A 25,824-nucleotide genomic window follows, 5' to 3' on the forward strand; every position below is an offset into this window, starting at 1 on the left:
TCCCTCATAACCCGCACACACGCACACACACACACACACACACACACACACACACACACACACACACACACACACACACACACACACACACACACACACACACACACACACACACACACACACAAACACACACACACAAAGATACACTAAGCTTGTTGTAGCGAAAATGACATATAATATCTCAAACAATTTGTTTGGCTACACTGCAGCAGAAGCCATCTTATCTTAACGTGTGGATGATTTCCGTCTCAACTATCCCGCTATCAAAGATGGATAGTTGGCCAGCGGTTTCAGCAATCCCACACCAAACACACAGCAGCACGGAGCGCAGATACGTGATTCTCAGATGGTTAGAGAACAGACACTCTGTCTATGTAAGTGATTGTGGAAGGCCTCAAGGGCAGAGCCGCGCTCATCTTTCATGGTACAGTATGACACTATCGGGCTCCTTGGTGAATAACAGATGTACCGGATTGGTTTTATTGAAGACCGAAAGACATATCAGGCGCACACTGACGAATGCTAATGCTAATGTAGAAGAGCCATGATGCCTCACATCCACGGCGTGCTGAAAGGTAATCGGTTAACGGGGCTACAGCCTCAGCGAGGAGCTAGGCTTCCACGCTGCCGTTCACAACGTGGACATACCCAGCGAAGAGACATTGACCTCTAAGACACCAGAGTGAAATAAATGCAGTGATGTGGTGGTGCAATTTAGCTCTCTTGTTCAACTTAACCTCCCATTAGCCGAGTCATAAAGATTCAATACTTCTTATGAAGCTAGGGTCCTATCATGCTAGGGTATGATACTAGGCTATGCTGCAGGACTTTATGGGCGCTGGAAAAAAAGACAAAACCCGCAAATAATGTGAGGCAACAGCATCAAGTCATTGATCATTACATCTGGGAATATTTTAGTTATATTGAGTGTGACGAGCCTACCCTCGCAGCCCCCCTGGCCAATCGCAGCGCACCATCAACTAAGTGGGAAATCAATAAGTGCTGGCCCGCAGTTTTGCTCAGTGTTTCTCAAGACTAGTAATGAAAACAACATTCGATAACGATCAAGATCACAGTGGAGCAAATTGAAAAGCCAGGTTGAACGACATTATGATTTCATTTGAATAAGTCGTAGGATGGCCGCTATAGAAGCACCACGGTGCTTGGCAGTGGTGGATCTCTTGGGCGTCGATGCAGGCTGAGAAAATCCAGCTGGACCAGAGAGAGGGGGAGGCCACATCATTTAGTTAAGGCCACAGTCCATTGTTTCACTGCGGGCGAAGGGAACTGTCCTGAATGACAATTATTGGCCCAAGACATGAAAAACAAATTGTCATCAAATGGGGCTCCGGGCGTGTCGGACACGCATGCCAGCGCTAAAACGCCCTCATGGAACGGTGGAGAAGGAGAGATGCAGGAACTACAACATTTCGAAATTAAATGATCTTCATTATCAGCGTTCAGAAGGACCATGAGCTTGAAACTGCAGTTGATGGACAATATCTCAAAAGAAAGAAACACATATTTTTTCCCCTCATTGTGTGCGATTGAGGTCAGCACCCTTTGTACTCTATTTGCAACATTGAGTCAGAGGTCTAGAAACAATACTGGGCTTGCCACTCTCGTCTTCGGTCTATTGATAAGAGCGATGCCGCGACATAACATGGGCACTTTAAGACCTGCGCCCCGAGCCCGCCGATGACCTCATTGTGCATTGCCCCGTAATTCAAATCTGCTACGCTGTGTTGCATCACATTGTGTGTGACTCATTTCCACATCCCCCCCTCTCCTTTTCCTGAAACAAGTGGAAGTCCCACTACTAATTCTGCTATCAATACTGTGTCGGCTGAGGCGGAAAAACCCTGGCGACACGTACACAAACACACACACACACACAAACACACACACGTGCAAACAACCAGAGCGACTGCCCACTCTTTGTATTGAGTGAAGTGGAGAGGGTGGGGGAAAGAGGGGAGGGGGTGAAGGCTATTGTAAACGATTTCCTGCGGAGCCCAAAATAATGGTGAGACCTCGGGACTGAGCTTCTTACAATCACTCTGTCCGCTGCCCCGATCCCACATTCACCACCCTAATGAGACTGTGTGCCCTCAAATGTGCAGCTGCAGCCTGTGTGTGTGTGTGTGTGTGTGTGTGTGTGTGTGTGTGTGTGTGTGTGTGTGTGTGTGTGTGTGTGTGTGTGTGTGTGTGTGTGTGTGTGTGTGTGTGTGTGTGTGTGTGTGTGTGTTTATGTGTGTTTATGTGTGTTTATGTGTGTATGTTTATGTGTCTGTTTGTGTGAGTGTATGTGTTAGTGTGTATGTGCATGTCTCTCTGGGTGTGTGTCGTTTCCTACTGAGCGCTGACGGATCAGAGCAGGACAGAGGAAGGTGAAGGCAACAATGTAGTGCGGAAAGCAAGCGGCCTGATGAACCGCAGCCGTCCTATATCTTTTCGTTCAGAGGGGAAGCTGAGAGCAAAACAATGGACTCTGTCATCAAAGTGCCATTCATCGAAAACTAAAACTGATTTCTGATAAGCTATTGAATGATTTACATTCTTAAAACCCTCTTCAGTGCGTAACAAGGGAAGTCTCGTAAGGCCAGCCGAAATATCAAAAGCTCACCTCCGGTTTGTGCCTGGAGATATTAGTTTGGAAGCTGGCCGACACGGGCGGCTGGGCTGCAAACAACATTCAGTCGGCCAATCATCACACCCCAGGGACAAACGTTGGAAATGCGATTTTTGGACATTGCTACAATGGTTTAATTATTGTTATAACAATATAATTATTTTATTTTAATGCAAGAAGTTTTAACCTGGAAAATTGTCGTGGGAACACGCTAATGTTGTAAACATTGCCCCACTTTAAGATACATCATGGGATGAGGGATGCAACTGGCTGAAGCTAGCCTTATCATCCTCAAAGTAAGGTTGGCTGCGATGCACATCAACAAACACTGCCGACGGACGACTTCCAGACCTAATGAGTGAAGAGAATATGGTCTGGCTGTGCGAGGCTAAGTGATATCTGCATGGTGTCAAAACATTGAGCCTTGCCATGTGTTTGCCGTTTAACAGGGCGTTATGTCCAATGTAATCCACTTTCATTCCTGAATGTCTTTCATGAAAATGAATCATCAAATTGCACAGTTGTGGCCTTTCGGGATATTTTTTTGTAAAGCTTTAGCATTTCCCAGAATATAGGCATACTGCATTTCCCCTAAGATCAATTTTCATTTGACGCAAACAAGCTATTTCGACTCTGAATGGCTTGAAAAATAACAGTTTGGAGGATTTGGAAGAATTTTGTGACTTGATATTAACTGTGACCTGATCTGCCATATAGTTTAATTGCAAATCAATACACGTTTTCTTGCCTATTGACACAAAATATCTGAGTTAACCTATTCATTATTGATTATTTTTTAAATGCAATGGCACTTTCATCATTGTCACAAAAATTATGAAGTCCACTTAGCTTTAAAATCACAATCAATAGCAATCCATACATACGTGCATGCATATGTTCAAGTGATTACACCATTTTCATAAAGGTTAACAACGTTTGTTTTGCTTTGCTTTGTTTTGTTTTGTTTTGTTTTCTACAGCAAGGGACTTTAACACTTAACCATCCTTAGCCATGAGTCATTTATTTATCATGACATCATCAGTCTCATCTTCAGGGGTCCTCATCTGCATCCTCCTGATCCAAAGCATAACTCTCAGGCACACTTACGTCTTTTATTAAGTCCAGATTCACACATAAACTGTGTCATTAACAGCAGCATGCATGGATGGCCTGGACCAACAGCCCGTGTCTAACCAGCCTTAAAGTAAGAAATTGACGGTAAACTGTTACCAATTCAGCGTACAGACACACTTCTCTGGTGTGGTGTGGTGTGCGGAGGGAGGCGGGCTGGCCTCTGATAAAGCTGTGGGAGCCGACGTGACGGTTTTTATTTACCGTTGCCTTTCGTACTCGAGTGCATATATCAAATCGCACAGCAACGTAACTCTATAGTTACTCTGACACGACAGGGCCCTGTAAAGGGTTGAATCATGATATCAGAGGCCATTTTCAGACGTTCACACGTTGAAAGGGGCCAACCGGGTAATGTATCTGTGGTCACCAGAGGAGGAATGTGAATCGGCAGTTATTCTTTAAAGGGAAGGAAAAGGGTGCAAAGTGTCCAACTCATGACCTCATCTTTTAAGAGGGATGAGGATGTCAGTGGAGAATGGAGCCTCGTTATTTAATTTCCATCATTATGGGAGGGAGGAAACTAGGGATGCTGACCTCTACAGAGGGAGGCAAGATCATTTTCCTGAACCCCGACCTCTGCACAGGAAGCACAGTTGGCTCTGTGAATAAATGCGTATTACAAAAGAAATGAGAAGACCCTGAATATCGGGCTGTCTGACCCTTAGACTGAGTAGAATATATACATTTTACACATTTATTATAAATGCATCAGACAGTGGATTCTCTCTTTGATTTAGCACAGAGATACGTTGTATTGTGATAATGGAACAGGGCATGGCATGATCATGTTTGATTTACGACCCTTCGTATCCAGCCCTTGGTCAGACAAAAACTTCTTAATTAGCCAAACCATTATGGCATTGGGATGCTCCCCTAATGAAAGCTCTGCCTTTCTGTCTGTCTGTCTGTCCATCTGCTACAACATCACACCTTGAATGAGAATTGGCCCTAATTAGGGCAGACAAGCTGATAGTGAGCATCTTAATTGTTGCTTTTGCATCAGTGCTGTGAACAATATGCCTGTGTGTGTGTATGTCATTGTGCGACTACATGTGTAGAGCTTGGACATGTTTAATAAATATCAACGGGTGCTATATTTTACATAACATATTTACAATAACATTGTCAGTTATGATTTATTGTTTACTCCAATATTTTCAAAGAAATGCAACGATTACTTATGGCAATCATATAATGATATAGACTAGACCAGGGTTATTATATAATCATTGACTGAACAAATAACAAACAAAGGAAATACAAATAAATATTGATATAATTAAATATTTAATATATGATGCCAGCAAGTCATCTTACCACAGCATTGCCTGTAGGTTCAATTTCAAATACCTTGGTAACTGTGAAAAATAACTTAAATTGCACGATGCATGGTTTTGACTAAAGCCTTATTGTGAAATACAGTTCTGAGTTGATGTGTGAGGTATTATGTGGCAGTAACTTCAAGGTAAAACCAGTCTTCCGGCATTTATATGATTGCTAGTTTGATTCCTTTTGCTGCTCCTGCCAAAAGTGTAAAGGTGTCCATTAGCAATACACCTAACTCACAACTACTTCTGACAGATTTGGCTAACCAGTGGAGGAGTGGGTAGGATCCATGTAAAGGAATGGGCTTTGATTCGAGGTCACTAGCTTGAAAAAGCACAAAAATGCATGCAGGTTTGGCTCAACCAGATAACTGTCACCTTAAGACACCAGTGCCATTGACAGAACATAATCAGTTAATTCTGAGTGAATCATCCAAACTCCTAATCCTATCAATGAGGTATGGCCATAGAGGCTGTTGACAACCTGGCATCTGCCTAGACTAAATCTACTGCCCTCATTGGATTAGCCCTATGAAGATGTTTCTATCTGCCACCTACTCCTCAGAGACGTGTGACCCCATGGTTACTCTGCTGATAAATGTGTCAACAAACTGTCAACACCTCACCCTTATCCTCTTCCAATCCAATGTTATCACCGCCACTATCTGATAAGAACTGTCCCAAGTTTGCACCCAGGGTGCCATGGTTAATATTCAATTCGATATTGAGACTAAATTACCACTACATCAAACAGACTATCGACAGTGACCACACAAAGACAACAAATACCAATCGAGGGGGGCAGAGCTGGCTGCTTTGAGCGCCAGATATCCGCAATTATGTGTTAGCAGACAAACCACTTGTAATGAACCGTCGTATCGCTCATTACCAGCCACAAAAACAACAACAATAATAATAATAATTATAAATATTATAGAGTCATAATAATCATAACAATTATTGTTGTAATCATCATAATTATGATAATTATAATGATCATCATAATAATCTACAATTGATCTTCGATGGCAAAGCCATTCACTTTTAGTTTAGGTCAATATCAATATGTGACAGCAACGACGTTGTGCTTCTCACAGGACCAGTCGTTCATTCAAGGTCATTTACAAGCCAGGATGCATCTTCTTTAAATAACGAGCGGATAGCTCTCAGTCATCTGCATGATTGACGTGTCCTATCTATCTATCCTGGGACGCAGCGAGTTGCTATGCACAGCTTTTTTCACACAGTGGCTTGAATTAGACTGGATTCAGACTGGTGCGGGGATGCTGCGGTTGGAGATCTAACGTTTCCCCAATAACGCCTCACATTCCTCGCTTTGGGTGGACGCAATGAACCCACACGCAGCACACAGTAAAGACATGGAGAATTAAAAGGTCCACATGTATACCGCTTTATTATTCCCAAAACTATAGGCCTACACCATTTACATTCCGGGCTAGGATATCTCACCCGCAGTGTAAGTGGGCTAATGACTGAATGCTAATAACACGTTGTGCAATTACGACGTGCAAATATATCCTTACAGGGGAAAGGCTTTATCTATGTCACTGTCAAATAATCTATTATCTTCCAAAACTGGTACATGCTCGCCAAACCCATAGCCTGCTGTCTGACCGTGCGACGCCCATTGACTCGGCGTCTCGAGGATCCGCCACCACTGGAGCCCGTCGATAGGCTACCTACCTTACCATTACGTCCTAAACAGCCCACATCCGCCCCGCTACAACACTCGTAGGCCACATTCCCCTGGGCATCCGTGGGAACTAAACACAGGGGTAACCGTACTGCGGAGCAGGTCAGCGGTGAATCGAGGCTGACGGTCGATGCCATGTAACGCAATTAATGAAAGATAACAACGCACGAGCGGGCTCTTACCATATGTCACAAGTCGCGCGAACAAACCGCACGAGCGTCCAGTGCGGAGGGTCCTTTGGCGCGCTTACAGTCCACACAACACACACGGCTGGGTGGGAATATCTTCCCAATTAACGAAAGAGGGGGGTTTGTGGTGCCAACGAATACTGCAGTTGGATTCCAAGGCGAGCTTCCGACCCGAGAAATTACGTTAAAAAAGAAGGTTCGCCTGACGGCAACGCTACCGGGTCGGGGAATAGATAGCGGCTCACCGATAGCTGCGTGCTCAGTATCCCGATGACTGCTCACATAGCGGCAGGGAATGTCTCGCGCCCGTTCAATGCATAAAGTCCAGTGGAGTAGGGGAGAACAGAGGCGTCTCTCTCTCTCTCTCTCTCTCTCTCTCTCTCTCTCTCTCTCTCTCTCTCTCTCTCTCTCTCTCTCTCTCTCTCTCTCTCTCTCTCTCTCTCGCTTTCTCTCTCGCTTTCTCTCTCTCACTCCCTCTCTTTCCCTCTCGCTCTCTTTCTCTCTCGTGCGCTGTCTCCCTCTCTCTTTCTCGCTTTCTCTCCTTCTCTGGCTCTCTTTTTCCTATTAATTTATCTCTGTTTTCTTTCCAATCCACCATATATACCCGTCGCCTGTCTGCGTCTTTCCAGGTCTACACACAGAACGTTTCGCGGGAGAGGGTCGGGTCGGGTGTGTGTGTGTGTGTGTGTGTGTGTGTGTGTGTGTGTGTGTGTGTGTGTGTGTGTGTGTGTGTGTGTGTGTGTGTGTGTGTGTGTGTGTGTGTGTGTGTGTGTGTGTGCGTGTGTGCGTGTGCGTGTGTGCGTGCGTGCGAGTGAATTGGGGTGGGGGGGGGGCATAAATGACAAACCAATTTTCAGGTGGTGGATGCTCGGTTGATATGAGCGCAGAGCACCGCGAGGGTTGCGGGCAAGCTGGGGTGATGGTTCCTGGGGATGCAGGGGAAACTGAGGAGAGGAGGAGGGTTTGGTGGAAAACATGGAGTCGGATCTTTTCTTAAATGAGTAGACTAGGGCTCCACCTGCCGTGTGAATATTAGATCATAATGGTTTTGAATCAAACGAGGCATATATTCAAACTAAGTGTCTAGCTATGGTCTAAATCTCCCAACGGACGTCTTAAAAAGCGGTCAAAGAAATTTACATTGAGGCAATAAGAGATAACACACGTATATTATGCCTACTTGCACACCCTCCAAAAATGTAGACGTTACACATTGAAATGAGCAAGAAAAAAATCCTCTTATGTGGCAGACTGTGATTAAGACCAATCAGCGGCTCGTGCGGCTCAAGATCAGAGGCGTTGAGAAGGTTACACATGCGCGTTGGCTCGGCGCTGGGATCTGCCGGACAAATGAACCCAGATAGCAGCTCCAGCTTGTTTCTTTTTATATAAAAATATATCTGTATTCAGTTATGAGCTGAACGAACTTGACATTTTTTTTGTTGAGTAAATATAGGTAGTAGCTGGATATTGAAATCGATATAGAGTGTTTTTCACTTCCGCCAGGACCTGTTGATAGCCTCGACCAACGGCGCTGCAATGGAGGTGAGAGCTGACATGGAGAGCTGTGGTAAACAGTTCACGTTCGTCCGTCTATTAGCACATATGTCCCTTAAATTCGCAGGCAAAAGGATGATTCAACAAGTAGGATTTTAACATGACTTTAAGGTGTTAGTTGTATCCTGAAACGCCGCCATTGTACATCATTTTACATTTGTAATTATTAATTTGAATAAAGCAACGGCCAATTTTACGAAAATGTAAATTGTTTTCATATTGAAGGAGAGGATAAAAATTAGTGATTGGCAAATTATAGTAGGCTACATAAAGTTGTATGTTTACCTTTATACAATTATTCATTTATGCATATACTATAGAGTTTTATCATTGTAATTCTTTGAGATCTAGTTAAATTCCTGATCAGAGTTTACTGTATCAATTGAAACATTGCATTGTCCCATGTGCTTCTCGAATGTTTCTGATGTGCGGACTACAGGCTGACCGAGCCATGAGCCAAAGGGTGGAGGAGCTGCGTGTCTCTGTTGATTAGGCCTACCTCACTGCTAGATTAAGCCCTTTGACAGAGATTTAAATCCCATTTTAAGAGCATTAGTTTACATGCCAGACGCTTGCAAACAAGCATGGTCTCCCCACCTCAACATTGTAAAATGAATTGCAAAAGCTAGGATATTGCTTGGGAAGTCATTGGTGGGGCAATCTTCTAATTAGTGTAAAAGTGGAGACGTCTTCAAAAATGGTCTAATTAGTTTAACACCAAAGCACGATATCCAGGAGACAAGCTTGTTAATAAGGCATATAGCTTCTGCAGCGCTAGCACACAATTCTTTCTATCCTTCATTTAACTCTAAGATAGAGGGCTCGGCTAGTGTATTGATCCCAGACAGACATTTAGGAAATATCAGTTATTCATTCTTTGTAGCCGATTTTCAAGGTCTCTCTTTCGGTTTTAGAATATACACAGTGGATTTCATATGATAGATAATAATTCTGTTTCACTTTCCTGTCCCAATTTAAAGCACATTTTAATGTACAACATGTGCTATAAAAATACACTTGATTGTATGCTTAGTTGAATATTCTTCCTGTAGGTCTAGTATGACATTTACATACTATAGTATTCAGAGTAAATGTCCAATTATATGAAAGTCTGCCTATAACCAGCTAAAATTGTTGTTTATATTATGATTGTGATATTTTTGCCGTTCATCTTTGTAGGTATCTGAAATAGAAGAATGGCTTTGAATTAAGAAAAGAGCAACTGAAAGAAACCATGGAAATCATGGGTAAGCATGTGAATTACTATACTATACAACCTCACACACACACACAAACACACACACACACACACACACACGCACGCACGCACGCACGCACGCACGCACGCACGCACGCACGCACGCACGCACGCACGCACGCACGCACGCACGCACGCACGCACGCACGCACACACACACACACACACACACACACACACACACACACACACACACACACACACACACACACACACACACACACACACAGACAGCACCAGCATCTGATCAGGCATTGCTGCTACAGCTAAGTGTGCAGGTGGTACAGGACTTAAGTCCTTATCACAACGGTTGTTGCTCCTTGCTAAGACCATTCACCCGCCTGGCAACAGAGAATTAGGGAAGCTCACCTCCTGTTAGTGGCCACGGCTCACTTGCTCACCTAAAATGACCTTAGAAGATGTTATACTGGTATGTATCCTCTGCAAAGAGAATTTGAAACACTAGGCTAATTATTTATTGATAAAGAAAATTGATGACAGCACTGTATTGATCACAGAAGCATTGCAAATAAATCATACCGCAAACATCCTGGTTCAGCCTCTATAGTTGATGCATGGAGGAATCTTGCAATTGTGTGTTAGTATTTGGCCTATTTCATCCGCCACGGGCGTGGTAAAAATGAAAACGTATTCGTTAAGTTAAATAAACGGCGACAACGGCAGGGTAAAACCAACAATTTGCTGCTGCTAAGACAAAGACTCAGTAAAGGACACTAAAGACCGACAGCGTTTCGTGGCCCGGCAGATACTCGTGGTGCCTTGGAGGCGGTGGAGAGACTGCAAGCCAAGCTGAAAGAGAGGGGGGAGGCCCCCACGCAGGAGACGCTCTCCCTGCTCAAGACGCTGCTGCAGAGCCCTCTCTTCCATCACATACTCACCACACAGCAGCCAAAGAGAGCGCCCAGAGCCAAGGTATCTGTGTGTATGTGTGTGTGTGTGTGTGTCTGTGTGTGTCAGTGTCTGCGTGTGTCTGTGGATGTGTGTGTGTGTGTGTGTGTGTGTGTGTGTGTGTGTGTGTGTGTGTGTGTGTGTGTGTGTGTGTGTGTGTGTGTGTGTGTGTGTGTGTGTGTGTGTGTGTGTGTGTGTGTGTGTGTGTGTGCGCGTGCATGTGTATGTGCGTGTGTGTATGTATGTTTGTTTGTGTGTGTCGGTGGGGGAGGGTTGCATTTCCTTGAATGATAAAAAAGTAGACTCCATCTTGCCTGAGTACAGAATACATGGGGCAAACTGCAAGTGTAATCAGCTTACCTATAAGCTTACCATTAAATCTTCTCATAAAAGCGAGGGAGAGAGAGAGAGAGAGAGAGAGAGAGAGCGAGCGAGCGAGAGAGAGAGAGAGAGAGAGAGAGAGAGAGAGAGAGAGAGAGAGAGAGAGAGAGAGAGAGAGAGAGAGAGAGAGAGAGAGAGAGAGAGAGATGTACAAATATATAGTAAAACATGGGGCAAGAGGAAGACGGGAACATCCTCTGTAAAATCATGGAGATTTTATTCATAGACATCATTCTACCATTCTACCTTTGTCTCACTACTTAAATACCTGTTTGTGTGTGTGTTTGTGTATGTGTGTGTGTGTGTGTGTGTGTGTGTGTGTGTGTGTGTGTGTGTGTGTGTGTGTGTGTGTGTGTGTGTGTGTGTGTGTGTGTGTGTGTGTGTGTGTGTGTGTGTGTGTGTGTGTGTTTTTGTGTGTGTGCTTGTCTGGGTGTTGATATTTGTATATAGTTGTGTGCTTTCTTTTTTGTATAGTATACTAAATATTCACTTGAAAAGAAGGAAAATTGTTCTGTGGCCCTCCCTAACCTATGCACAACCATGTTCGGCGAGGCAAAGATCACAGTCTTTGGGTTTGAGTCCAATCTTAGCATCATAACTTGCTAATGTATGTTATGATATACAATAACTGATGGGGCTAACCATAATGCACAGCCACATAAGGCCATTATTACATTAAATATCTGTAATAGGCTCTCAGTGCATCTTTCTATTCTATCCCAGTAAAAGGTAGACAACAGGATTTTGTTAAAGGGAAGACATCTTAAAGCAATGAAACCCATTTTACATTCATTAGGATTATTCTCAGGGCAATTTAAGAGTTCAAACCCTCAGTGAGTTTCTGATCCTAATCAATCTTTGTGTGGTAACCTTTGTTAATGATACATTTGATAGCCTTCAGCAGTGTGGACTAGGGAGCTGTAAGTCCTAATTCACAGGCATGAAGGTTTCCTTTTCTCCTCATTACTACAGCTATGTGAAGTTAAAGTACTTTTTGAAATGCCAAATGCTTTCATCATGTTGACATGGAATTCCAAAAAAGACAGGACACAGTGTGTGTGTGTGTTGGTACATTTGCTGCTGTGTAGAAGCGTTTATCTCAGATTACCATGTGTCAGTATTTCTGTGTTCATCCTTTACTATCCCCTCTCTGCCTCACAATCACACTACCTCACACTGCCTCACCCCCCCTTCCCTCTCTCTCTCTCTTTCTCTCTCTCTCTCTCTCTCTCTCTCTCTCTCTCTCTCTCTCTCTCTCTCTCTCTCTCTCTCTCTCTCTCTCTCTCTCTCTTTCTCTCTGTCACCCTCACACTACCTCACACTGCCTCACCCTCTCTCTCTCTCTCTCTCTCTCTCTCTCTCTCTCTCTCTCTCTCTCTCTCTCTCTCTCTCGCTCTCTCTCGCTCTCTCTCTCTCTCTCTCTCTCTCTCTCTCTCTTTATCTCTCTGTCACTCTCACACACACACACACAGACAGACAGACAGACACACACACACACACACACACACACACACACACACACACACACACACACACACACACACACACACACACACACACACACACCTCCTTCACCCCCAACACCTTCTTTTTAATCTTTATCTTTATATAGCCACCAATGTATTCTATTCCCTCGCCCCATCCATTCTGCCTCTCATCTGTTCATCATCACTGTTTAACCTTCTCTCTCCTCCCTGTTTTCACCACCCACTGCTCTGTTCTCCCTCTGCCTGACATCTCTCAATTGACAACCACATCTATTCGCTCCATCTCCCTCCCTTTTTTCTCCATACTCCGGGATCCTACCCTCCGTATTTCCTATTTGTACTGCTCCTCCTAACCTCCCATTTGCACCTGTCCGCCTACCCTCACACTTTCCTCAATCTCCCCGCCTCACCCCGCACCTCTTTGGCTGACCTCTTTGCAGGGGAGGCGAATTTCCAAGTCTGTGTCCATGAACAGCGGTGCATGCGTTGGCCTGAAGGCGCTGTCTCACAGTGACTCTTACACCTGGGCCGTGGAGAACAGACGCTCCAGCACCACCAAGTATTTCCACCGGGATGGAAGTCACTCCTCGCTGGACTCCTTGGACCTGCACTGCACAGACTTCTACCCCGAGGACTCCATGCCCGCCGAGTCGCAGGTAACCTCTGAGAGAGCGTGTCTACAGTGTTCTTTAAAGACTCTGCCGTCGGGAGGCCCGACCTAAGGTGATGCTTCTTTAGGAATGCTTTCACCTTGATGCACAGATTATTTTTTCTTAATAATATGATTCAAGATCAAATTGAATGTATGAGTTTGTGACCTTTTATTTTCCCAGTTCTGCACCCCCCCGCGTATTTCCAGAACAATGTCTATGGGGAGAAACCTGGCTGCCATCGCCCATGAGGTAAGGACCCAGCAGGGGTTTCTGGTCCGTGTGCCTGAATGAAAGTCTAACATCAGGTTTACAAAACGACCTAAGGCCGTACACTGAATCCCTCATCACCACATCAAACTCAGCCACTTTATTTTCCCTCCACTTTGCACCGTCAGCATTATCCCTTTGACCCTTATCCCGCGTGACCTAAGCGCGCGGTGGGCTTTCACCAGCCCACGTGTGAGCAGCGTCTGACAGACACGACCCTGACCCTCAGCGGTCCCTCACTCTGTGTTTGCTCTCCTCCTCCGCCTCCGCTCCACCACCGTCCGGCAGCGGCGTCACGTGGAGATCATAGAGCTGAACAACGACGGCAAGGGGCTGGGCTTCGGCATCGTCGGCGGCAGGAGCACGGGGGTCATGGTCAAGACCATCCTCCCCGGGGGGGCCGCCGGCCAGGTTGGTCCGTCCGGCCCCTCGATCGAGTGGATCGAGTGACGCAATTCAGATATCGGTGTCCTGTTCGGATTCCATTTCCCCTCATTTGATATCTACCGACATTACAGCACGACTTATGAGATCTCAAATCCACAAAGACGTTACGTCGATATGCCTTCCTAAAATACACCGGGATGTGGTTAATGCACTTAATTCTTATTTAGGGAATGCTATTCATCACAATACAGATCACAGGAATAGGCTTGTATCGCATAGAACCATTCTGAACAAAATACGCCATTCAAGCAAAACAAAAAGCACTGTAAATACGGAGCATCAAGGCTTGGTGGTTATGGATTGTATGCTGTTGTGTGGGCAGGATAAGCGTCTCTGCAGCGGCGACCAGATCCTGCGGATCGGAGACACTGACCTTCTGGGGATGAACAGCGAGCAGGTGGCCCAGGTAAGATGGTACTCTTTTGGAAATGGTTCCTATTTGCTTTAAGTTCAAACCAACTTGCGTCTCTTAATGGCATTTGTTTCCTTTGATTTGTAAAGGCTACCGGCTCGCTCTTCTAACTAATTGTGGAGGAAGCCATTCTGCATATCTACTCTGTATGCCATAGCTTCTCGGTGGCAGCTGTCTAGTTAGAGTGTCTAACTCTAATGCAATCCCGTTGTATTCTGTCTCATGCCACCACCTGGCCCAGGTGCTGCGCAACGCTGGCAGCCAAGTGAAGCTGCTGATCGCCAGAGACGACGCCAAGGATAACCACCTCTCCTCCCCTGTCCTCAGCCCACGCGGGGCCGACGCCACGGTGGGTTTACCATCCATCCTTGGCTCGTTATTTACATGGCATTTGGACGGGTTTGCGTACATCGGGCCGCAAGTTCTGAATTAAAGAGACGTTGACGTTTGATTTTACACTTTTAAATTTCACGTTCTGAGAAGTGGGAGATCTTGGCCTGTACACTGCCTTGCTTTAGATCACATTGTATATTGTAAAGATGATCTAAACTACGTAGCATTATGTTTTGTTTCCAGCTCAGTGACTCAGAGGAGGACTATGAGTTCAGCGTGCAGTTCACTAAAAACTCTCTGGGACTGGGATTCACCATCACAAGCTACATAGGCGACCTAAACGCAGGTAATTATCACAGACTCAAGGTCATCGTATGTCAGATTTACATCTAAACTTGTTTAATACATTACATTTCAATTTAAATTCAGATAATTTACCATTCAGTGTTAGGTAATCCAAACTAGTTAATCTACTAAGAAATGTATCTCATGACAACCTACTATTGGATTTTATTTTGAGTAGTTGATAGTGTTGAAAGTGATCAGACATAATGTTTTTGCTCGTTATACGTTATTTCCCTAGTTTACAGTGCAGGTGTGACAGTGAAGAGCGTAGTGAAAGGCAGCACTGTGGACCAAGATGGTCGCCTTCACATCGGGGACATCATCCTTGAAGTAAGGACGGAAATTTGCTCGGTCTTTGCTTCTCTCACAATTTCTGTGTATGTGTTTCTGTAATAGTCTTAATGTTTCAATATCCTAAAAAACCTGCATTGCTTGCAACTTTAGAATTGTTTTCATCTGTACCAATTATGTTCCTTTGAGCTGATGAGGATAATTCTTTAGCTTAGGTTTCTTTTCATTCCCTAGACCTGCGCCTATCTGCTCTTTGTACCAATTCATCGTGTGTTGCTCCTTTTTATCTGATGATTACTATTGACCGTCTCTTTTCTTCACATTCATATTATCTTTCTCAATACGCTCCACTTCTATCTTTTACGCCCTTCCCCTCCAAACTGCTCTCCTCTTATCATCAACCCTTGGACAAATTCCCTTTTTTGTCCTTGTTCCCTCTGCCTGAATCTTTCCTCCGGTGAATCTCATCCCTACACTCTGGCCACCGCCATCTGTTCTCCTCCCTCCCTCCCTCTAAACCTACCTCTACCTTGTCTCTCCCTGTCAACTTGGACAAAACTTTTCTCTATCCATTATTTCCCCTCGGCTCACCATCTCATGTCCCCCCCCCCACCTGCCCTGTCTTCTCTTCCTTCCTCCCTTCCGTTCGTCTTCTCCTTTTCTTTCATCTCCTCTTTTTTTGCCATCAACTACTTTACTATTCACTCCTCATCTCATCTCCTTTCTTTTCTCAACTCCTTGGCTGTTGTCTTCTCTCCTGTCCTTTCAACCCCTCTCCTTTCCTCCCCTCTTGTTTAACTCTCACCCCTATTTCTCTCCTTCCATGTACTCTGCTCGCCTTTTTTTCCCTCTCACCCGCGTTTGCTCTCCTCTCCTCCATCCTCTCCCAATTTCGCTCCCTCTCCTCCCCTCTCGACTTCTCCCCTCTTCTTTCTGCACTTCTCCTGTCCTCTTCTCCCCTCTATTTTGCTCTCCCTCCTCTCCTCTCCCGTCGTCTTTTCTCCTCTTATCTCCACCTGTCCTCTCTTCTCTCCCCCCTCGTATCCCCCTTCTCTCCCCCTCCCTCCTCTTCTCTCTTGTCCTTTCTTCCTCTCCTCTCCTCTCCCCCCTCTTCTCTCCCCTCTCCCCTCTCCTCCCTCCTTTCCCTCCTCTTCCCTCTCCTCTCCCCTCTTCTCTCCCCTCTCCTCCCTCCTGCTATCTCCTCTCTCCTCTCCTCTCCTCTCCTCTCCTCTCCTCTCCTCTCCTCTCCTCTCCTCTCCTCTCCCCTCCCCTCCCCTCACTCCTCTCTCCTCTCCTCCCCTCTCCTCTCCCCACTCCACTGCCCTCCCTCCTTGGTCTGTGTACCCAGGTGGACGGGGTGAGCCTCCAGGGTTGCAGTGAGCAGCGGGCCATGGAGGTGCTCAGGAGGACAGGCCCCCTGGTCAGGCTGCGGCTGCTGAGGAAGGCGGTGCGTCTGAGCCATATCCTGCCTCCGGTTCCCCCCCTGCAGCCCCTCAGACACTCCCACAGCTTCAACGCTGGGAACCCGTACCGGGTGGCCCTCAGCAGGATCCAGGAGCCAGGTACAGCAGAACACAGGCAGGGGGAAGACATTCACGGTGCTGCAGGTTAAGGGGCTTTGATGCTGGCTGATGCTTAGGGTTAGGGGGGCGTGGTAAAAGATGGATTGTGAAGCCCTGGGAGACTGTAACTGTGATTAAGTGTGATACCGATCAATTCGACACGACTTGACTTGATTTATTGTAGTGTATTTTACAATGTTACATTTCAGAGCACCAACACTGTTTCTGTGTGTGTGTGTGTGTGTGTGTGTGTGTGTGTGTGTGTGTGTGTGTGTGTGTGTGTGTGTGTGTGTGTGTGTGTGTGTGTGTGTGTGTGTGTGTGTGTGTGTGTGTGTGTGTGTGTGTGTGTGTGTGTGTGTGTGTGTGTGTGTGGGTGTGTGTGTGTGTGTGCGGCCGTTTGCCTTGCCATCTGTGTAGCAGGGATCCGTACTCTGAGTGAAATCTCCCGGCGGGCCGCCTATGCCAGCAGACGACCCAGGCACGACTGGAGGAATGGTGAGCTCCTCTTTCCCATGCTGCACTGCAGGTTGGGCCCGGAGTCCTGACATTCACTGTGATTGGCTCGTCTGGCTCTCCCAGCCCAGCGATGTGGTGGCGAAGCATACCCCTAATGAGGGTCTATTTATAGTGCGATGCAGTCATGTGTTTACCCAACTCATTGAGCTGGTTCCAGATGTCCCTCACTCTGCCTGCACGGCTCTATTTAGGCAGGGATCTTTGTGTTTGATTAGAGAGCGAACGAACAAATGAGCCTTGATTGCGGCGAGGCCTTCGGAATAAATGAGCGGGAACGCGAGGGTCGACGAGATGGTGGTCATTAGATGGCAGCGACGTGTGGCTGTGTGTGTGTGTGAGTTTGTGTTTGGATGATGTGTTTGGGTGACGGTGTGATTTTGTGATTCTCCATCGTTCGGGGTGGAATATGTCGCGTCCTGTGTGCAGAAACAGCTGAGCCAATGTTTCCCCCAAACCCAGTGTCGTTATTTACCGTTAGAATAGCAGAGTTTCACACCACATGTCACTGTTTGCTTCAGCGTTCCCCTCCTGCAGCTGGGCCGGGTTTGCGTAGTATCAGCGTGTTGGGTCTGTGTGTGTGTCTCGGGTCTCTGGATCTCTGTGTGTTTGACTTTGTCTGAAGGAGTCAAGCTCACGCCAGCCGAGGAGCAGGACCTGCAGAGGAGGTGGGAGCGGGCCATCGGGCCTCGGTTTGAAGTTGTGGTGCGTTCTCTGTTTGTGTATACAGTGACATCTGTTATAAATTCTCCAAGCAGATTGGTAAAAATAGGTCTCACACTCTATAAACTCTAAGTTATCTTGGATAGTTGTTAGACTATGGAACCTAACTTAGCTAGGATACTTTAGACACTTAACTCTAAGCTATGTAGGATAGTTTTAAGACTTTAAACGTTCCTCTCAACCCCTTTTCTCTCCATCTCCTCTGCTCACTTCTTCTTTCCTCTCACCCCTTTTGCTCTCTTCGTCTCTCCTCTCCTCTCCTCCATCCTCTCACCATTGCTTCCCCGGTCCGTCCTACCCTCTCCACTCCTCCCCTCTTCTTTCTGCACTCCCCCTGTCCTCCTCTCCCCTTTCCTCTCTCCTCTCTGCCCCTCTCATCTCCCCCTTCCCTTCTCATCTCCCCTCTCCCCTCTCTCTCCTCTATAACCCGGTCCTCTCCCCCCTCTCCTCTCCCCTCTCCTGTCTATCTAAGATTGTTTTTTGACTCTTAACTCCAAACTATCCACAGACTTCAACCTCTCAACGGTCTAGAATAGATTAGACTCTTAACTCTAAACTATTTAAGTTAGTTAGCCTCTAAGCTTAGACTAGATTTTATCCTTGTTTAGACTAGGATAGGATTGTTTAAACTCCCAGCCTATGGTTTCCGCTCTGGCGTCTTTCGGCAAGGTTTGTAACCCTACACACGCTTTAAATGGCTTGTATATGTATTTACCTTTTAGTTGTAGTAATCTGCTAAATTAGATAATGGTAATGCTCTTTACTATTTAGCCAACACTTTTATCCAAAGCAAATTACAGGGAATTGTGATGTCATTAGTCTAGACATTAAATACAGGTCCAAACCATTAAGGAGCAGGGACAGGTCAGGAATCTCACTGCACGTTTAGCTGCAGACATGGGGAATTGAACGCAGTGCATTCTGCCAGGGAGTCCTAACACCCTTGCAAATAGTACACTATCAGTACACTGTAATAATGAGCAGCAGAAGAGGGTCCAATGGGACGCCTTGTTGTCGTGGTTGTTGCCATGGTGCTGAGCCTGTGCCCCATTCCGTAGGTGTGCCAGCTGCAGCGGTTTAGCGCCAGCAGCGGCCTGGGCCTGAGCCTGGAGGCGCGCGCCGGACACCACTACCTTTGCTCCGTCCTGCCCGAGGGGCCCGTGGGCCAGAGCGGCAGGGTCTTCACCGGAGACCAGATCCTCGAGGTGGGCAGCCGGCGTTAGATCAAAGGCATCTTTAATTCATGACAACCCCTTGGATTGAAGGTGTTTTGGGTTGGCTAATTGTGACCCTGGGACTTGGTGTGAGGATAAACTCTCTAAAGATGTGGACAGTAGTAGACTACCCAAAACTAATTTGGGGTTGAGTCAACTAATAGCAAATTAATTTTTAAACAAAATGCTATTTAATGTAGTATTATAACTTATACAAATGTCGAACATTTCAAGCGATCAAACATGGTCGGGAAAATATGTTTAGTCATTTTAAATGCTTAGTATCATTTTTGGGACAGAATCCTGTTATAAGGTTGCCGTCGCCCCAGTTGAACTGTTGTTTGGTGAATATATTCCAAATCGCACCTGTTGTTCGGTGAATATGTTCTGCTCTGACTCGATAAACTGTTGTTAGGTGGGGGACCAAACAATTATGAGACGTCTAGCCTTGGAAGTTGAAAGCTAAATAATCATCCATAATAAATCGTCTTTCAAGGCGTGAGAAGAATGAAGGTGGTTCTTTCGATTTATTTTATCATTCCGCATACTGATTGCTGCTGGCGAGTGACCCGCCATTCGTGCCAACTCAGCCAAGAAAGTAAAGACATAAGTAAATATAATCAGGCGGATCATTGACATTTCCACGATACCCCTCCGGAGCGACTAGAACAGGGCGGGATGAGCGCTGGGATCCAGTGTGTGCGCAGCTCCAGAGTTCAATCTTCCGTTCATACATCCATGGCTATATTTCATTAGGCCATCTAATTCACACAATGCATTTAAATGAAGTCATGAGACGACCAAGTGAAGGCGAACGTCAGCGTGCCCTGGCCGCTGTGATGACTGGGGTGGTTAAGGTTGTGAACCAGATTAAATGAATTGGCTTATTTAGATGATTAGATGATTGGATGATTAGGTGTTTTGGTAAATGACATGTTATTTACAGCAGCTTGTACACATGTGGCTATAATGACAAACCATACTGTCGTGTGTTGTGTGTGTGTGTGCGTGTGTGTGTTTGTGTGTGTGTGTGTGTCTGTGTGTGTGTGTTTGTGTGTGTGTGTCTGTGCATGTGGGTCGGTGTGTGTGTGTGTGTGTGTTTGTGTGAGTGTTTGTGTGTGTGCGTGTGTGTTTGTGTGTGCTTGTGTCTGTGTGTTTGTGTTTGTGCCTGCATGGGTCGGTATGTGTGTGTGTGTGTGTGTGTGTGTGTGTGTGTGTGTGTGTGTGTGTGTGTGTGTGTGTGTGTGTGTGTGTGTGTGTGTGTGTGTGTGTGTGTGTGTGTGTGTGTGTGTTTGTGTGTGTGCATGTGGGTCTGTGTATGTGTGTGTGTTTTTGTGTACGCTTGACTGTGTCTGCGTGTGTGTGTGTGTGTGTGTGTGTGTGTGTGTGTGTGTGTGTGTGTGTGTGTGTGTGTGTGTGTGTGTGTGTGTGTGTGTGTGTGTGTGTGTGTGTGTGTGTGTGTGTGTGTGTGCGTGTGGGTCTGTGTGTGTGTGTGGGCTCCCAGCTCAACGGTATCCCGCTGATCGGAGAGACGCACAAGGAGGTGGTGAGCATCCTGAAGGAGCTGCCGCTGCAGATCTGCCTGGTGGGCTCCCGTGTCCGGGCCCCTGTGGTCCCGGAGAGCAGCGAGGACGAGGAGGATGAGTCCCAGCTCACCCTCAAGGAGCTGCTGGCTGAGTTCAACGACAAGGTACATGATGGCAAGGAAGGAGCCAAGGAAACAGAGAGGAAGGAAGGGCTGCAAAGAACAGTTGATTTACCTGAAAATGCATCAAATCTATTTTTGTATTCAACATTTAGGTTGTTTATTAATTACAAAAACCAAACATTTGCTCCTTAATGCTTCATACATTTTAATATTTGGTTGATGGATCATTCTAAAATGAACCCTTAAGTTTTTCTTGGCTGCTCATCAGATCACGAAAGCAAATGTCACAATGTACTCTGCTAACTTGTGATGGCATGTGCTATTTATTGAGACAGTGTACACTAAATGATTGATCGATTATTCAGAAAATACTATGAGCCATGAGAACAATCGTTGCAGTTGCAGATCTACATACATGGCTGAAAGAGTGGACGTCAAGCTACTTTTGGGACCATTTATTACAGTATCAGTCTCAAAGGGCTTTAAAATCAACATTCAGTTGATTTAGATGTCAGCCTCTGACCCTTAAAGCAGCATACCAACTCTGAGAGACTCTGTGGAATACCCACAGAGTCTGCCTTATAAGGCTTCAGCGACCAAAGAGAGCGCTTTCCCTATAGCAGCTGCTGGGTAGACACACAGAATAAAATAAATGGCAAATTAATAATGACTTTAAATCAAAGCAAAGGAAGAATGCCAAAATAGTCTAATAAAGTTATCATATAATGGCAAATCAATAATGAATTGACAAATGAATCATGCGTTTAAACGAATGAGTGCAGATCAATAAGCTACAGTAGAAAGCTCAATCAGGCTCATGGAAGATACAATATCAATGCATGGTTGAATGCACGTGTTAATGGACATTTCTACTTTCTATGTACTAAACAAATAGATTTAGATCAGGAACTGTCAGAGTAATGTATAGGCAGGCTAATATAGCAGCATGTAGAATGCTAAATGGATCTGGGCTCGATACCCAATGTCTGAAGCCTACCTTTAGGTAACCTAGAGCAATATGTCTAACAACTACCTTCTCCCTAATCACCTGTTTTACTCGGATGAAAGTAAAAAGACTGCATATATTTACGAACCAAAAATAGCCTCATATTTATGGAAGAGAGAGCGTGTATTGTGAGTCCTGATCCCTGACCCTCCCGCTGTGTGTCCTGCTGTGGTTGTGTGTGTTCCAGTTGGACCACGGCTGTGTCCTCCCATGTCCAACAGCCGAGGACATCACCAAGCGGGGGGTGCCCCCCGTGTCGCCCCCCCTGGCCATGTGGGAGAGACAAACCTACGTGGTGGACCTGGAGAAAGGGGAGTCTGGGCTGGGCTTCAGCATCCTGGACTACCAGGTACCAGAGCAAACCCCCCCCCCCTCACGTTGGAGATAGCTCCCACACTGCTGGCTTAGCACGAGAGGGGTCAGAGGGGATTGGTAGAGTCACTGAAAGTCACAGACTCCCTGGAGAGGGAGGGGGGATTCTTCCCCAAGGCTCCACGTCAAACTGGTATTCCTGTTCTAAGAATATCCAACCAGAGTTGTTCTTTAAGCATGCAGCCTTTCCACTATTTCTTAGGAGAATTAATAGGTTCTGCAGTAACTAGGTCATAGTATACACGTTCTTTCGTATCAACATTCCTGTGTATTGACACCGGTTTAACGATTCCTAAATTGCCTTTTACAAGATAGAGTTCTCCAGCCGCTCTGGTCACCTATTTCAATTATTGTTGTTCCTCCTCCCAGTTGAATCGGTTCCCAGAGCCAGTAGCCACCCCCCCGTGTGCACAGCACCCAACGTCCTTTGACTCGTCCTCTAACTACTCTTGTTCCCATGGCAACCGCAGGATCCCGAGGACGCCACCAAGACGGTGCTGGTCATCCGCTCGCTAGTGCCCGGGGGCGTGGCCGACCTGGACGGCAACCTGCTCCCCGGGGACCGGCTGATGTGCGTGAACGACTCGGACCTACAGGGCTCCAGCCTGGACTACGCCGTGCACGTCCTCAAGTCCACCAGCTACGGCCCCGTCCGCATCGGCGTGGCCAAGCCGCTGCCGGTACGGAGGGAAAGATAGGATTTCAAACACCTAAGGGCATCCTTAATATCGTCTAAACTCGTTGAGCTCTGTCTTAAGGTTGCATCTCTAGTTTAGCTCAACTGTTTATTTTTTCCTCAATGACATTTTGTTTTGGTATTATTTTTTCAATACGAAGATGGTGTAGCCTACAGCAATTAAGTGTGCTGTGCGCGAACTAATCCAACTCGCACACAAGTTCACAGACAGACACCTACTGTGAAGTGGTGTATTTTCTAGAGAGAGAGAGAGCGTTGGCTTTTACCTCCTCTTTTTGTATTGGACTGTGGCTTAGTAACAAGTAGCAGGGCGTCCAGTTTCAGACCCGTCTCAATATTTAATGAAGCCCAGAGAGCAACACAATGCTACACCGCACTACACGAGAAGAGAGAGGGCAGGGAAGGAGAGTAGTGGGAGGTCAAATTCAACCCAGCGCCTTCTGGAAAGCCTTGTTAGCTTCTATCATAGCACACTGTTTTTGTTTGGATCGTTTTTGTGGGTTTTTTGGTTGATACATATTTCCCATTTGACTTTGTGTGTGTGTGTGTGTGTGTGTGTGTGTGTTACCGTCAGTTGGAGCTGTGCGGTGGTCTGACGCCAATCTCAGAGCGCAGCGCGCGTGCCTCCTACGATGACGCTGACGGCCTCGTTCAGCTTAGTCTGCTAGCCGAGCTGACAGACGCTAACGCCAACGCCGGCCATTCTGAGGAGAACCACAGCAGCAGCAGCCAGCTAGTCTACTCCAGAACGGTACGTGGCCCAGGTGGAACAGCTTAGCATCGCATAGAAGGGGGAACAGCAAAGTGTTTGTCGGTCAAAGTCAACACTCACTGTTTGTCTGCCCTTATTGTAAAGGGATTGTTCAAAGTGTTTGCCGTTCAGGAATATTTGAAAGCTTTTCAAATAAATGTGAAACTAGTTTGAACAGTGTGTTTTTACCTTTTGCCCCAGCGAGCTAAGTAAATTGGATAGCTGTTTCAAAATGTGCACAGTAATACCATTGAGCTGAACAAGATGACAGTAATACAGATGGATCGGTACTTTCCACCTTTTGGGATCCTTTGCCTCAGAGCCGGGCCCTGTTGTATCACTATCACTAGGGAAAGTGCCCAGTGTCGATGACTTGTTCCTCTATTGTTGCTCTAGGCCGCCAACATCTCCCATTGAAACCGCTTTTGTTCCGACTTTCTCTTAATTGCGAACCGTTTTGCATTGTCAAGTGTTTCAGCAATCAGCACTTACCCTTTTAGTACAATATTCCAGGACAAAACCCACAGTTGAACAGATGCTGCAGACTTAAAGATATGCGTGTGCATACACACACACACGTGCACGCATGCCGGTGTCAGTCAGAGTCAACTTGTCAGAAAAGGGCTTGTGCAGGCCTCATCTTAACTTCAATGGCTCCTGTACGCTTTGTGACGGTTCAAAGAAGGGCCCTTTCTTCTTCCTCTGTGCCCAGTGGAGCCACAGTGTACCCTGGCTGTCTTGATGTGTGCGCTTCCTCTCCTGGGCCCCTACCAAAAGGCCTTCACTCCTGAGAGTCCCTGTGACTGCTATGACTTCCATGAAAGGGGGTTGCATCACCCCTTTTAATCTGAGATAATAACGGCTGAGCGTGTTTCTGCAAAGTCATCATAACAGCACTTTCTTTAAATCTGAGACTTTAGCCAAACTCTGCAGAGCGTTTAGCATTCCGTGTGCGTGGGGCGCACGCCGGAATGCGCCGGCGGCTTGTGTTGTCAGTGTTGTATGGATTCAATCAGCCCGTTCCCCGGGATCGCCCCTATTGTCCGCTAATCCCCCGTCCGAGTTCTGTCGCCCTCATGATCCCTCTGTTTCCCCCCTGACAGGAAAAGTTCCCCGCTCAGCACTCCGCCATCATGGACGACGGCGATAAGCAGCAAGCCCCACCCCCCGTCCCCCACAACCGCCACCAGAGGACAATCACTGTTGTCCGGGGCAACCATAGCCTTGGTATGTTCTCCGTCTTTCTCGTGGCGTTGGTATCTTGGTGTGTGTACGTCGTCGTTATGGCGATGGTGGGCGGTGGTGGGGGTGACCCCCAGGAGGAGTTGTGAAGGAATGCAACCGCAAGAGAATAAGTGAAGCAGAGTGATAAGGTGGGAGGTAGAGTGAGACGATAAGGGTAAAAAAAGAGCGCATCTCATGCCATCAGCGGAGTTTGATCAAATCAGATTTTGTTGAATTCAGTTTTCAAGTGATATAAATCAGGAGCTCAATACTGACTCAAGGGTTGCACTCACATAATTAATATATCTGTTCATCAGCACTGTCGTCACTTAAGCCGATTTGCTTCAAGTTCTCTCACAGCAACTTTAAGATGCTATGTTTCTTAACAGTGTCTGACAAGCAGTAGAAAGAAAAGGGCATACTGCACTGAGTGAGGAGACGTACTAACTGGTGACCTAGAAATCCAACCCTAGGGAGGCACTGTTATATTATATAAAAGTTTTAATTATGTTAGACAAGAGAGAGCTAGAGGAATACACCACTTCATAATTCACCACCATCTACACACAGTAGAGTAATTCATTTATATGTATTAGTATAAAACACATTTGTTCCTCTCTATTTAGTTGATTAAAGCACTGTTCTATGAGGATTACGTGTTTGGTGGTGTGGTAATTAAATTTAGAGTCTGAACTGCTGTAAACGTACAGTGTGAATCTACCCTGAATCTTGTGATGTTTTTCCTGTTAATGGGTTCTGTGAACAGGTTATTTGGTCGGTT

At 46.2% G+C, this 25,824-nt stretch overlaps 2 protein-coding genes across 2 annotated transcripts in view; one reads left to right on the plus strand and one right to left on the minus strand.

The window, feature by feature from the left end:
* The window catches only part of adgrl3.1 (adhesion G protein-coupled receptor L3.1), a 139,441-nt gene extending 132,054 nt beyond the window's left edge, over positions 1 to 7,387 (minus strand). Inside the window, exon 1 of the mRNA XM_056585320.1 lies at positions 6,988 to 7,387. Within this exon, the coding sequence (XP_056441295.1) occupies positions 6,988 to 6,990 (3 nt within the window). The 5' untranslated portion in view covers positions 6,991 to 7,387. The remainder of the gene's footprint in view (positions 1 to 6,987) is intronic.
* A 1,010-nt stretch (positions 7,388 to 8,397) lies between these two features.
* The window catches only part of si:dkey-92j12.5 (multiple PDZ domain protein), a 40,386-nt gene continuing 22,959 nt past the window's right edge, over positions 8,398 to 25,824 (plus strand). Inside the window, exons 1-19 of the mRNA XM_056585322.1 lie at positions 8,398 to 8,538; positions 9,730 to 9,797; positions 10,575 to 10,741; positions 13,026 to 13,241; positions 13,419 to 13,487; positions 13,794 to 13,916; positions 14,275 to 14,358; positions 14,606 to 14,713; positions 14,941 to 15,043; positions 15,281 to 15,372; positions 16,682 to 16,895; positions 17,313 to 17,390; positions 18,034 to 18,113; positions 19,190 to 19,336; positions 20,850 to 21,035; positions 22,187 to 22,348; positions 22,842 to 23,051; positions 23,643 to 23,819; positions 24,923 to 25,046. Of these exons, the coding sequence (XP_056441297.1) occupies positions 9,785 to 9,797; positions 10,575 to 10,741; positions 13,026 to 13,241; positions 13,419 to 13,487; positions 13,794 to 13,916; positions 14,275 to 14,358; positions 14,606 to 14,713; positions 14,941 to 15,043; positions 15,281 to 15,372; positions 16,682 to 16,895; positions 17,313 to 17,390; positions 18,034 to 18,113; positions 19,190 to 19,336; positions 20,850 to 21,035; positions 22,187 to 22,348; positions 22,842 to 23,051; positions 23,643 to 23,819; positions 24,923 to 25,046 (2,353 nt within the window). The 5' untranslated portion in view covers positions 8,398 to 8,538; positions 9,730 to 9,784. The remainder of the gene's footprint in view (positions 8,539 to 9,729; positions 9,798 to 10,574; positions 10,742 to 13,025; positions 13,242 to 13,418; positions 13,488 to 13,793; positions 13,917 to 14,274; positions 14,359 to 14,605; positions 14,714 to 14,940; positions 15,044 to 15,280; positions 15,373 to 16,681; positions 16,896 to 17,312; positions 17,391 to 18,033; positions 18,114 to 19,189; positions 19,337 to 20,849; positions 21,036 to 22,186; positions 22,349 to 22,841; positions 23,052 to 23,642; positions 23,820 to 24,922; positions 25,047 to 25,824) is intronic.

Source organism: Gadus chalcogrammus, chromosome 3, assembly GCF_026213295.1.
Source record: "Gadus chalcogrammus isolate NIFS_2021 chromosome 3, NIFS_Gcha_1.0, whole genome shotgun sequence".
NCBI lineage: Eukaryota > Metazoa > Chordata > Actinopteri > Gadiformes > Gadidae > Gadus > Gadus chalcogrammus.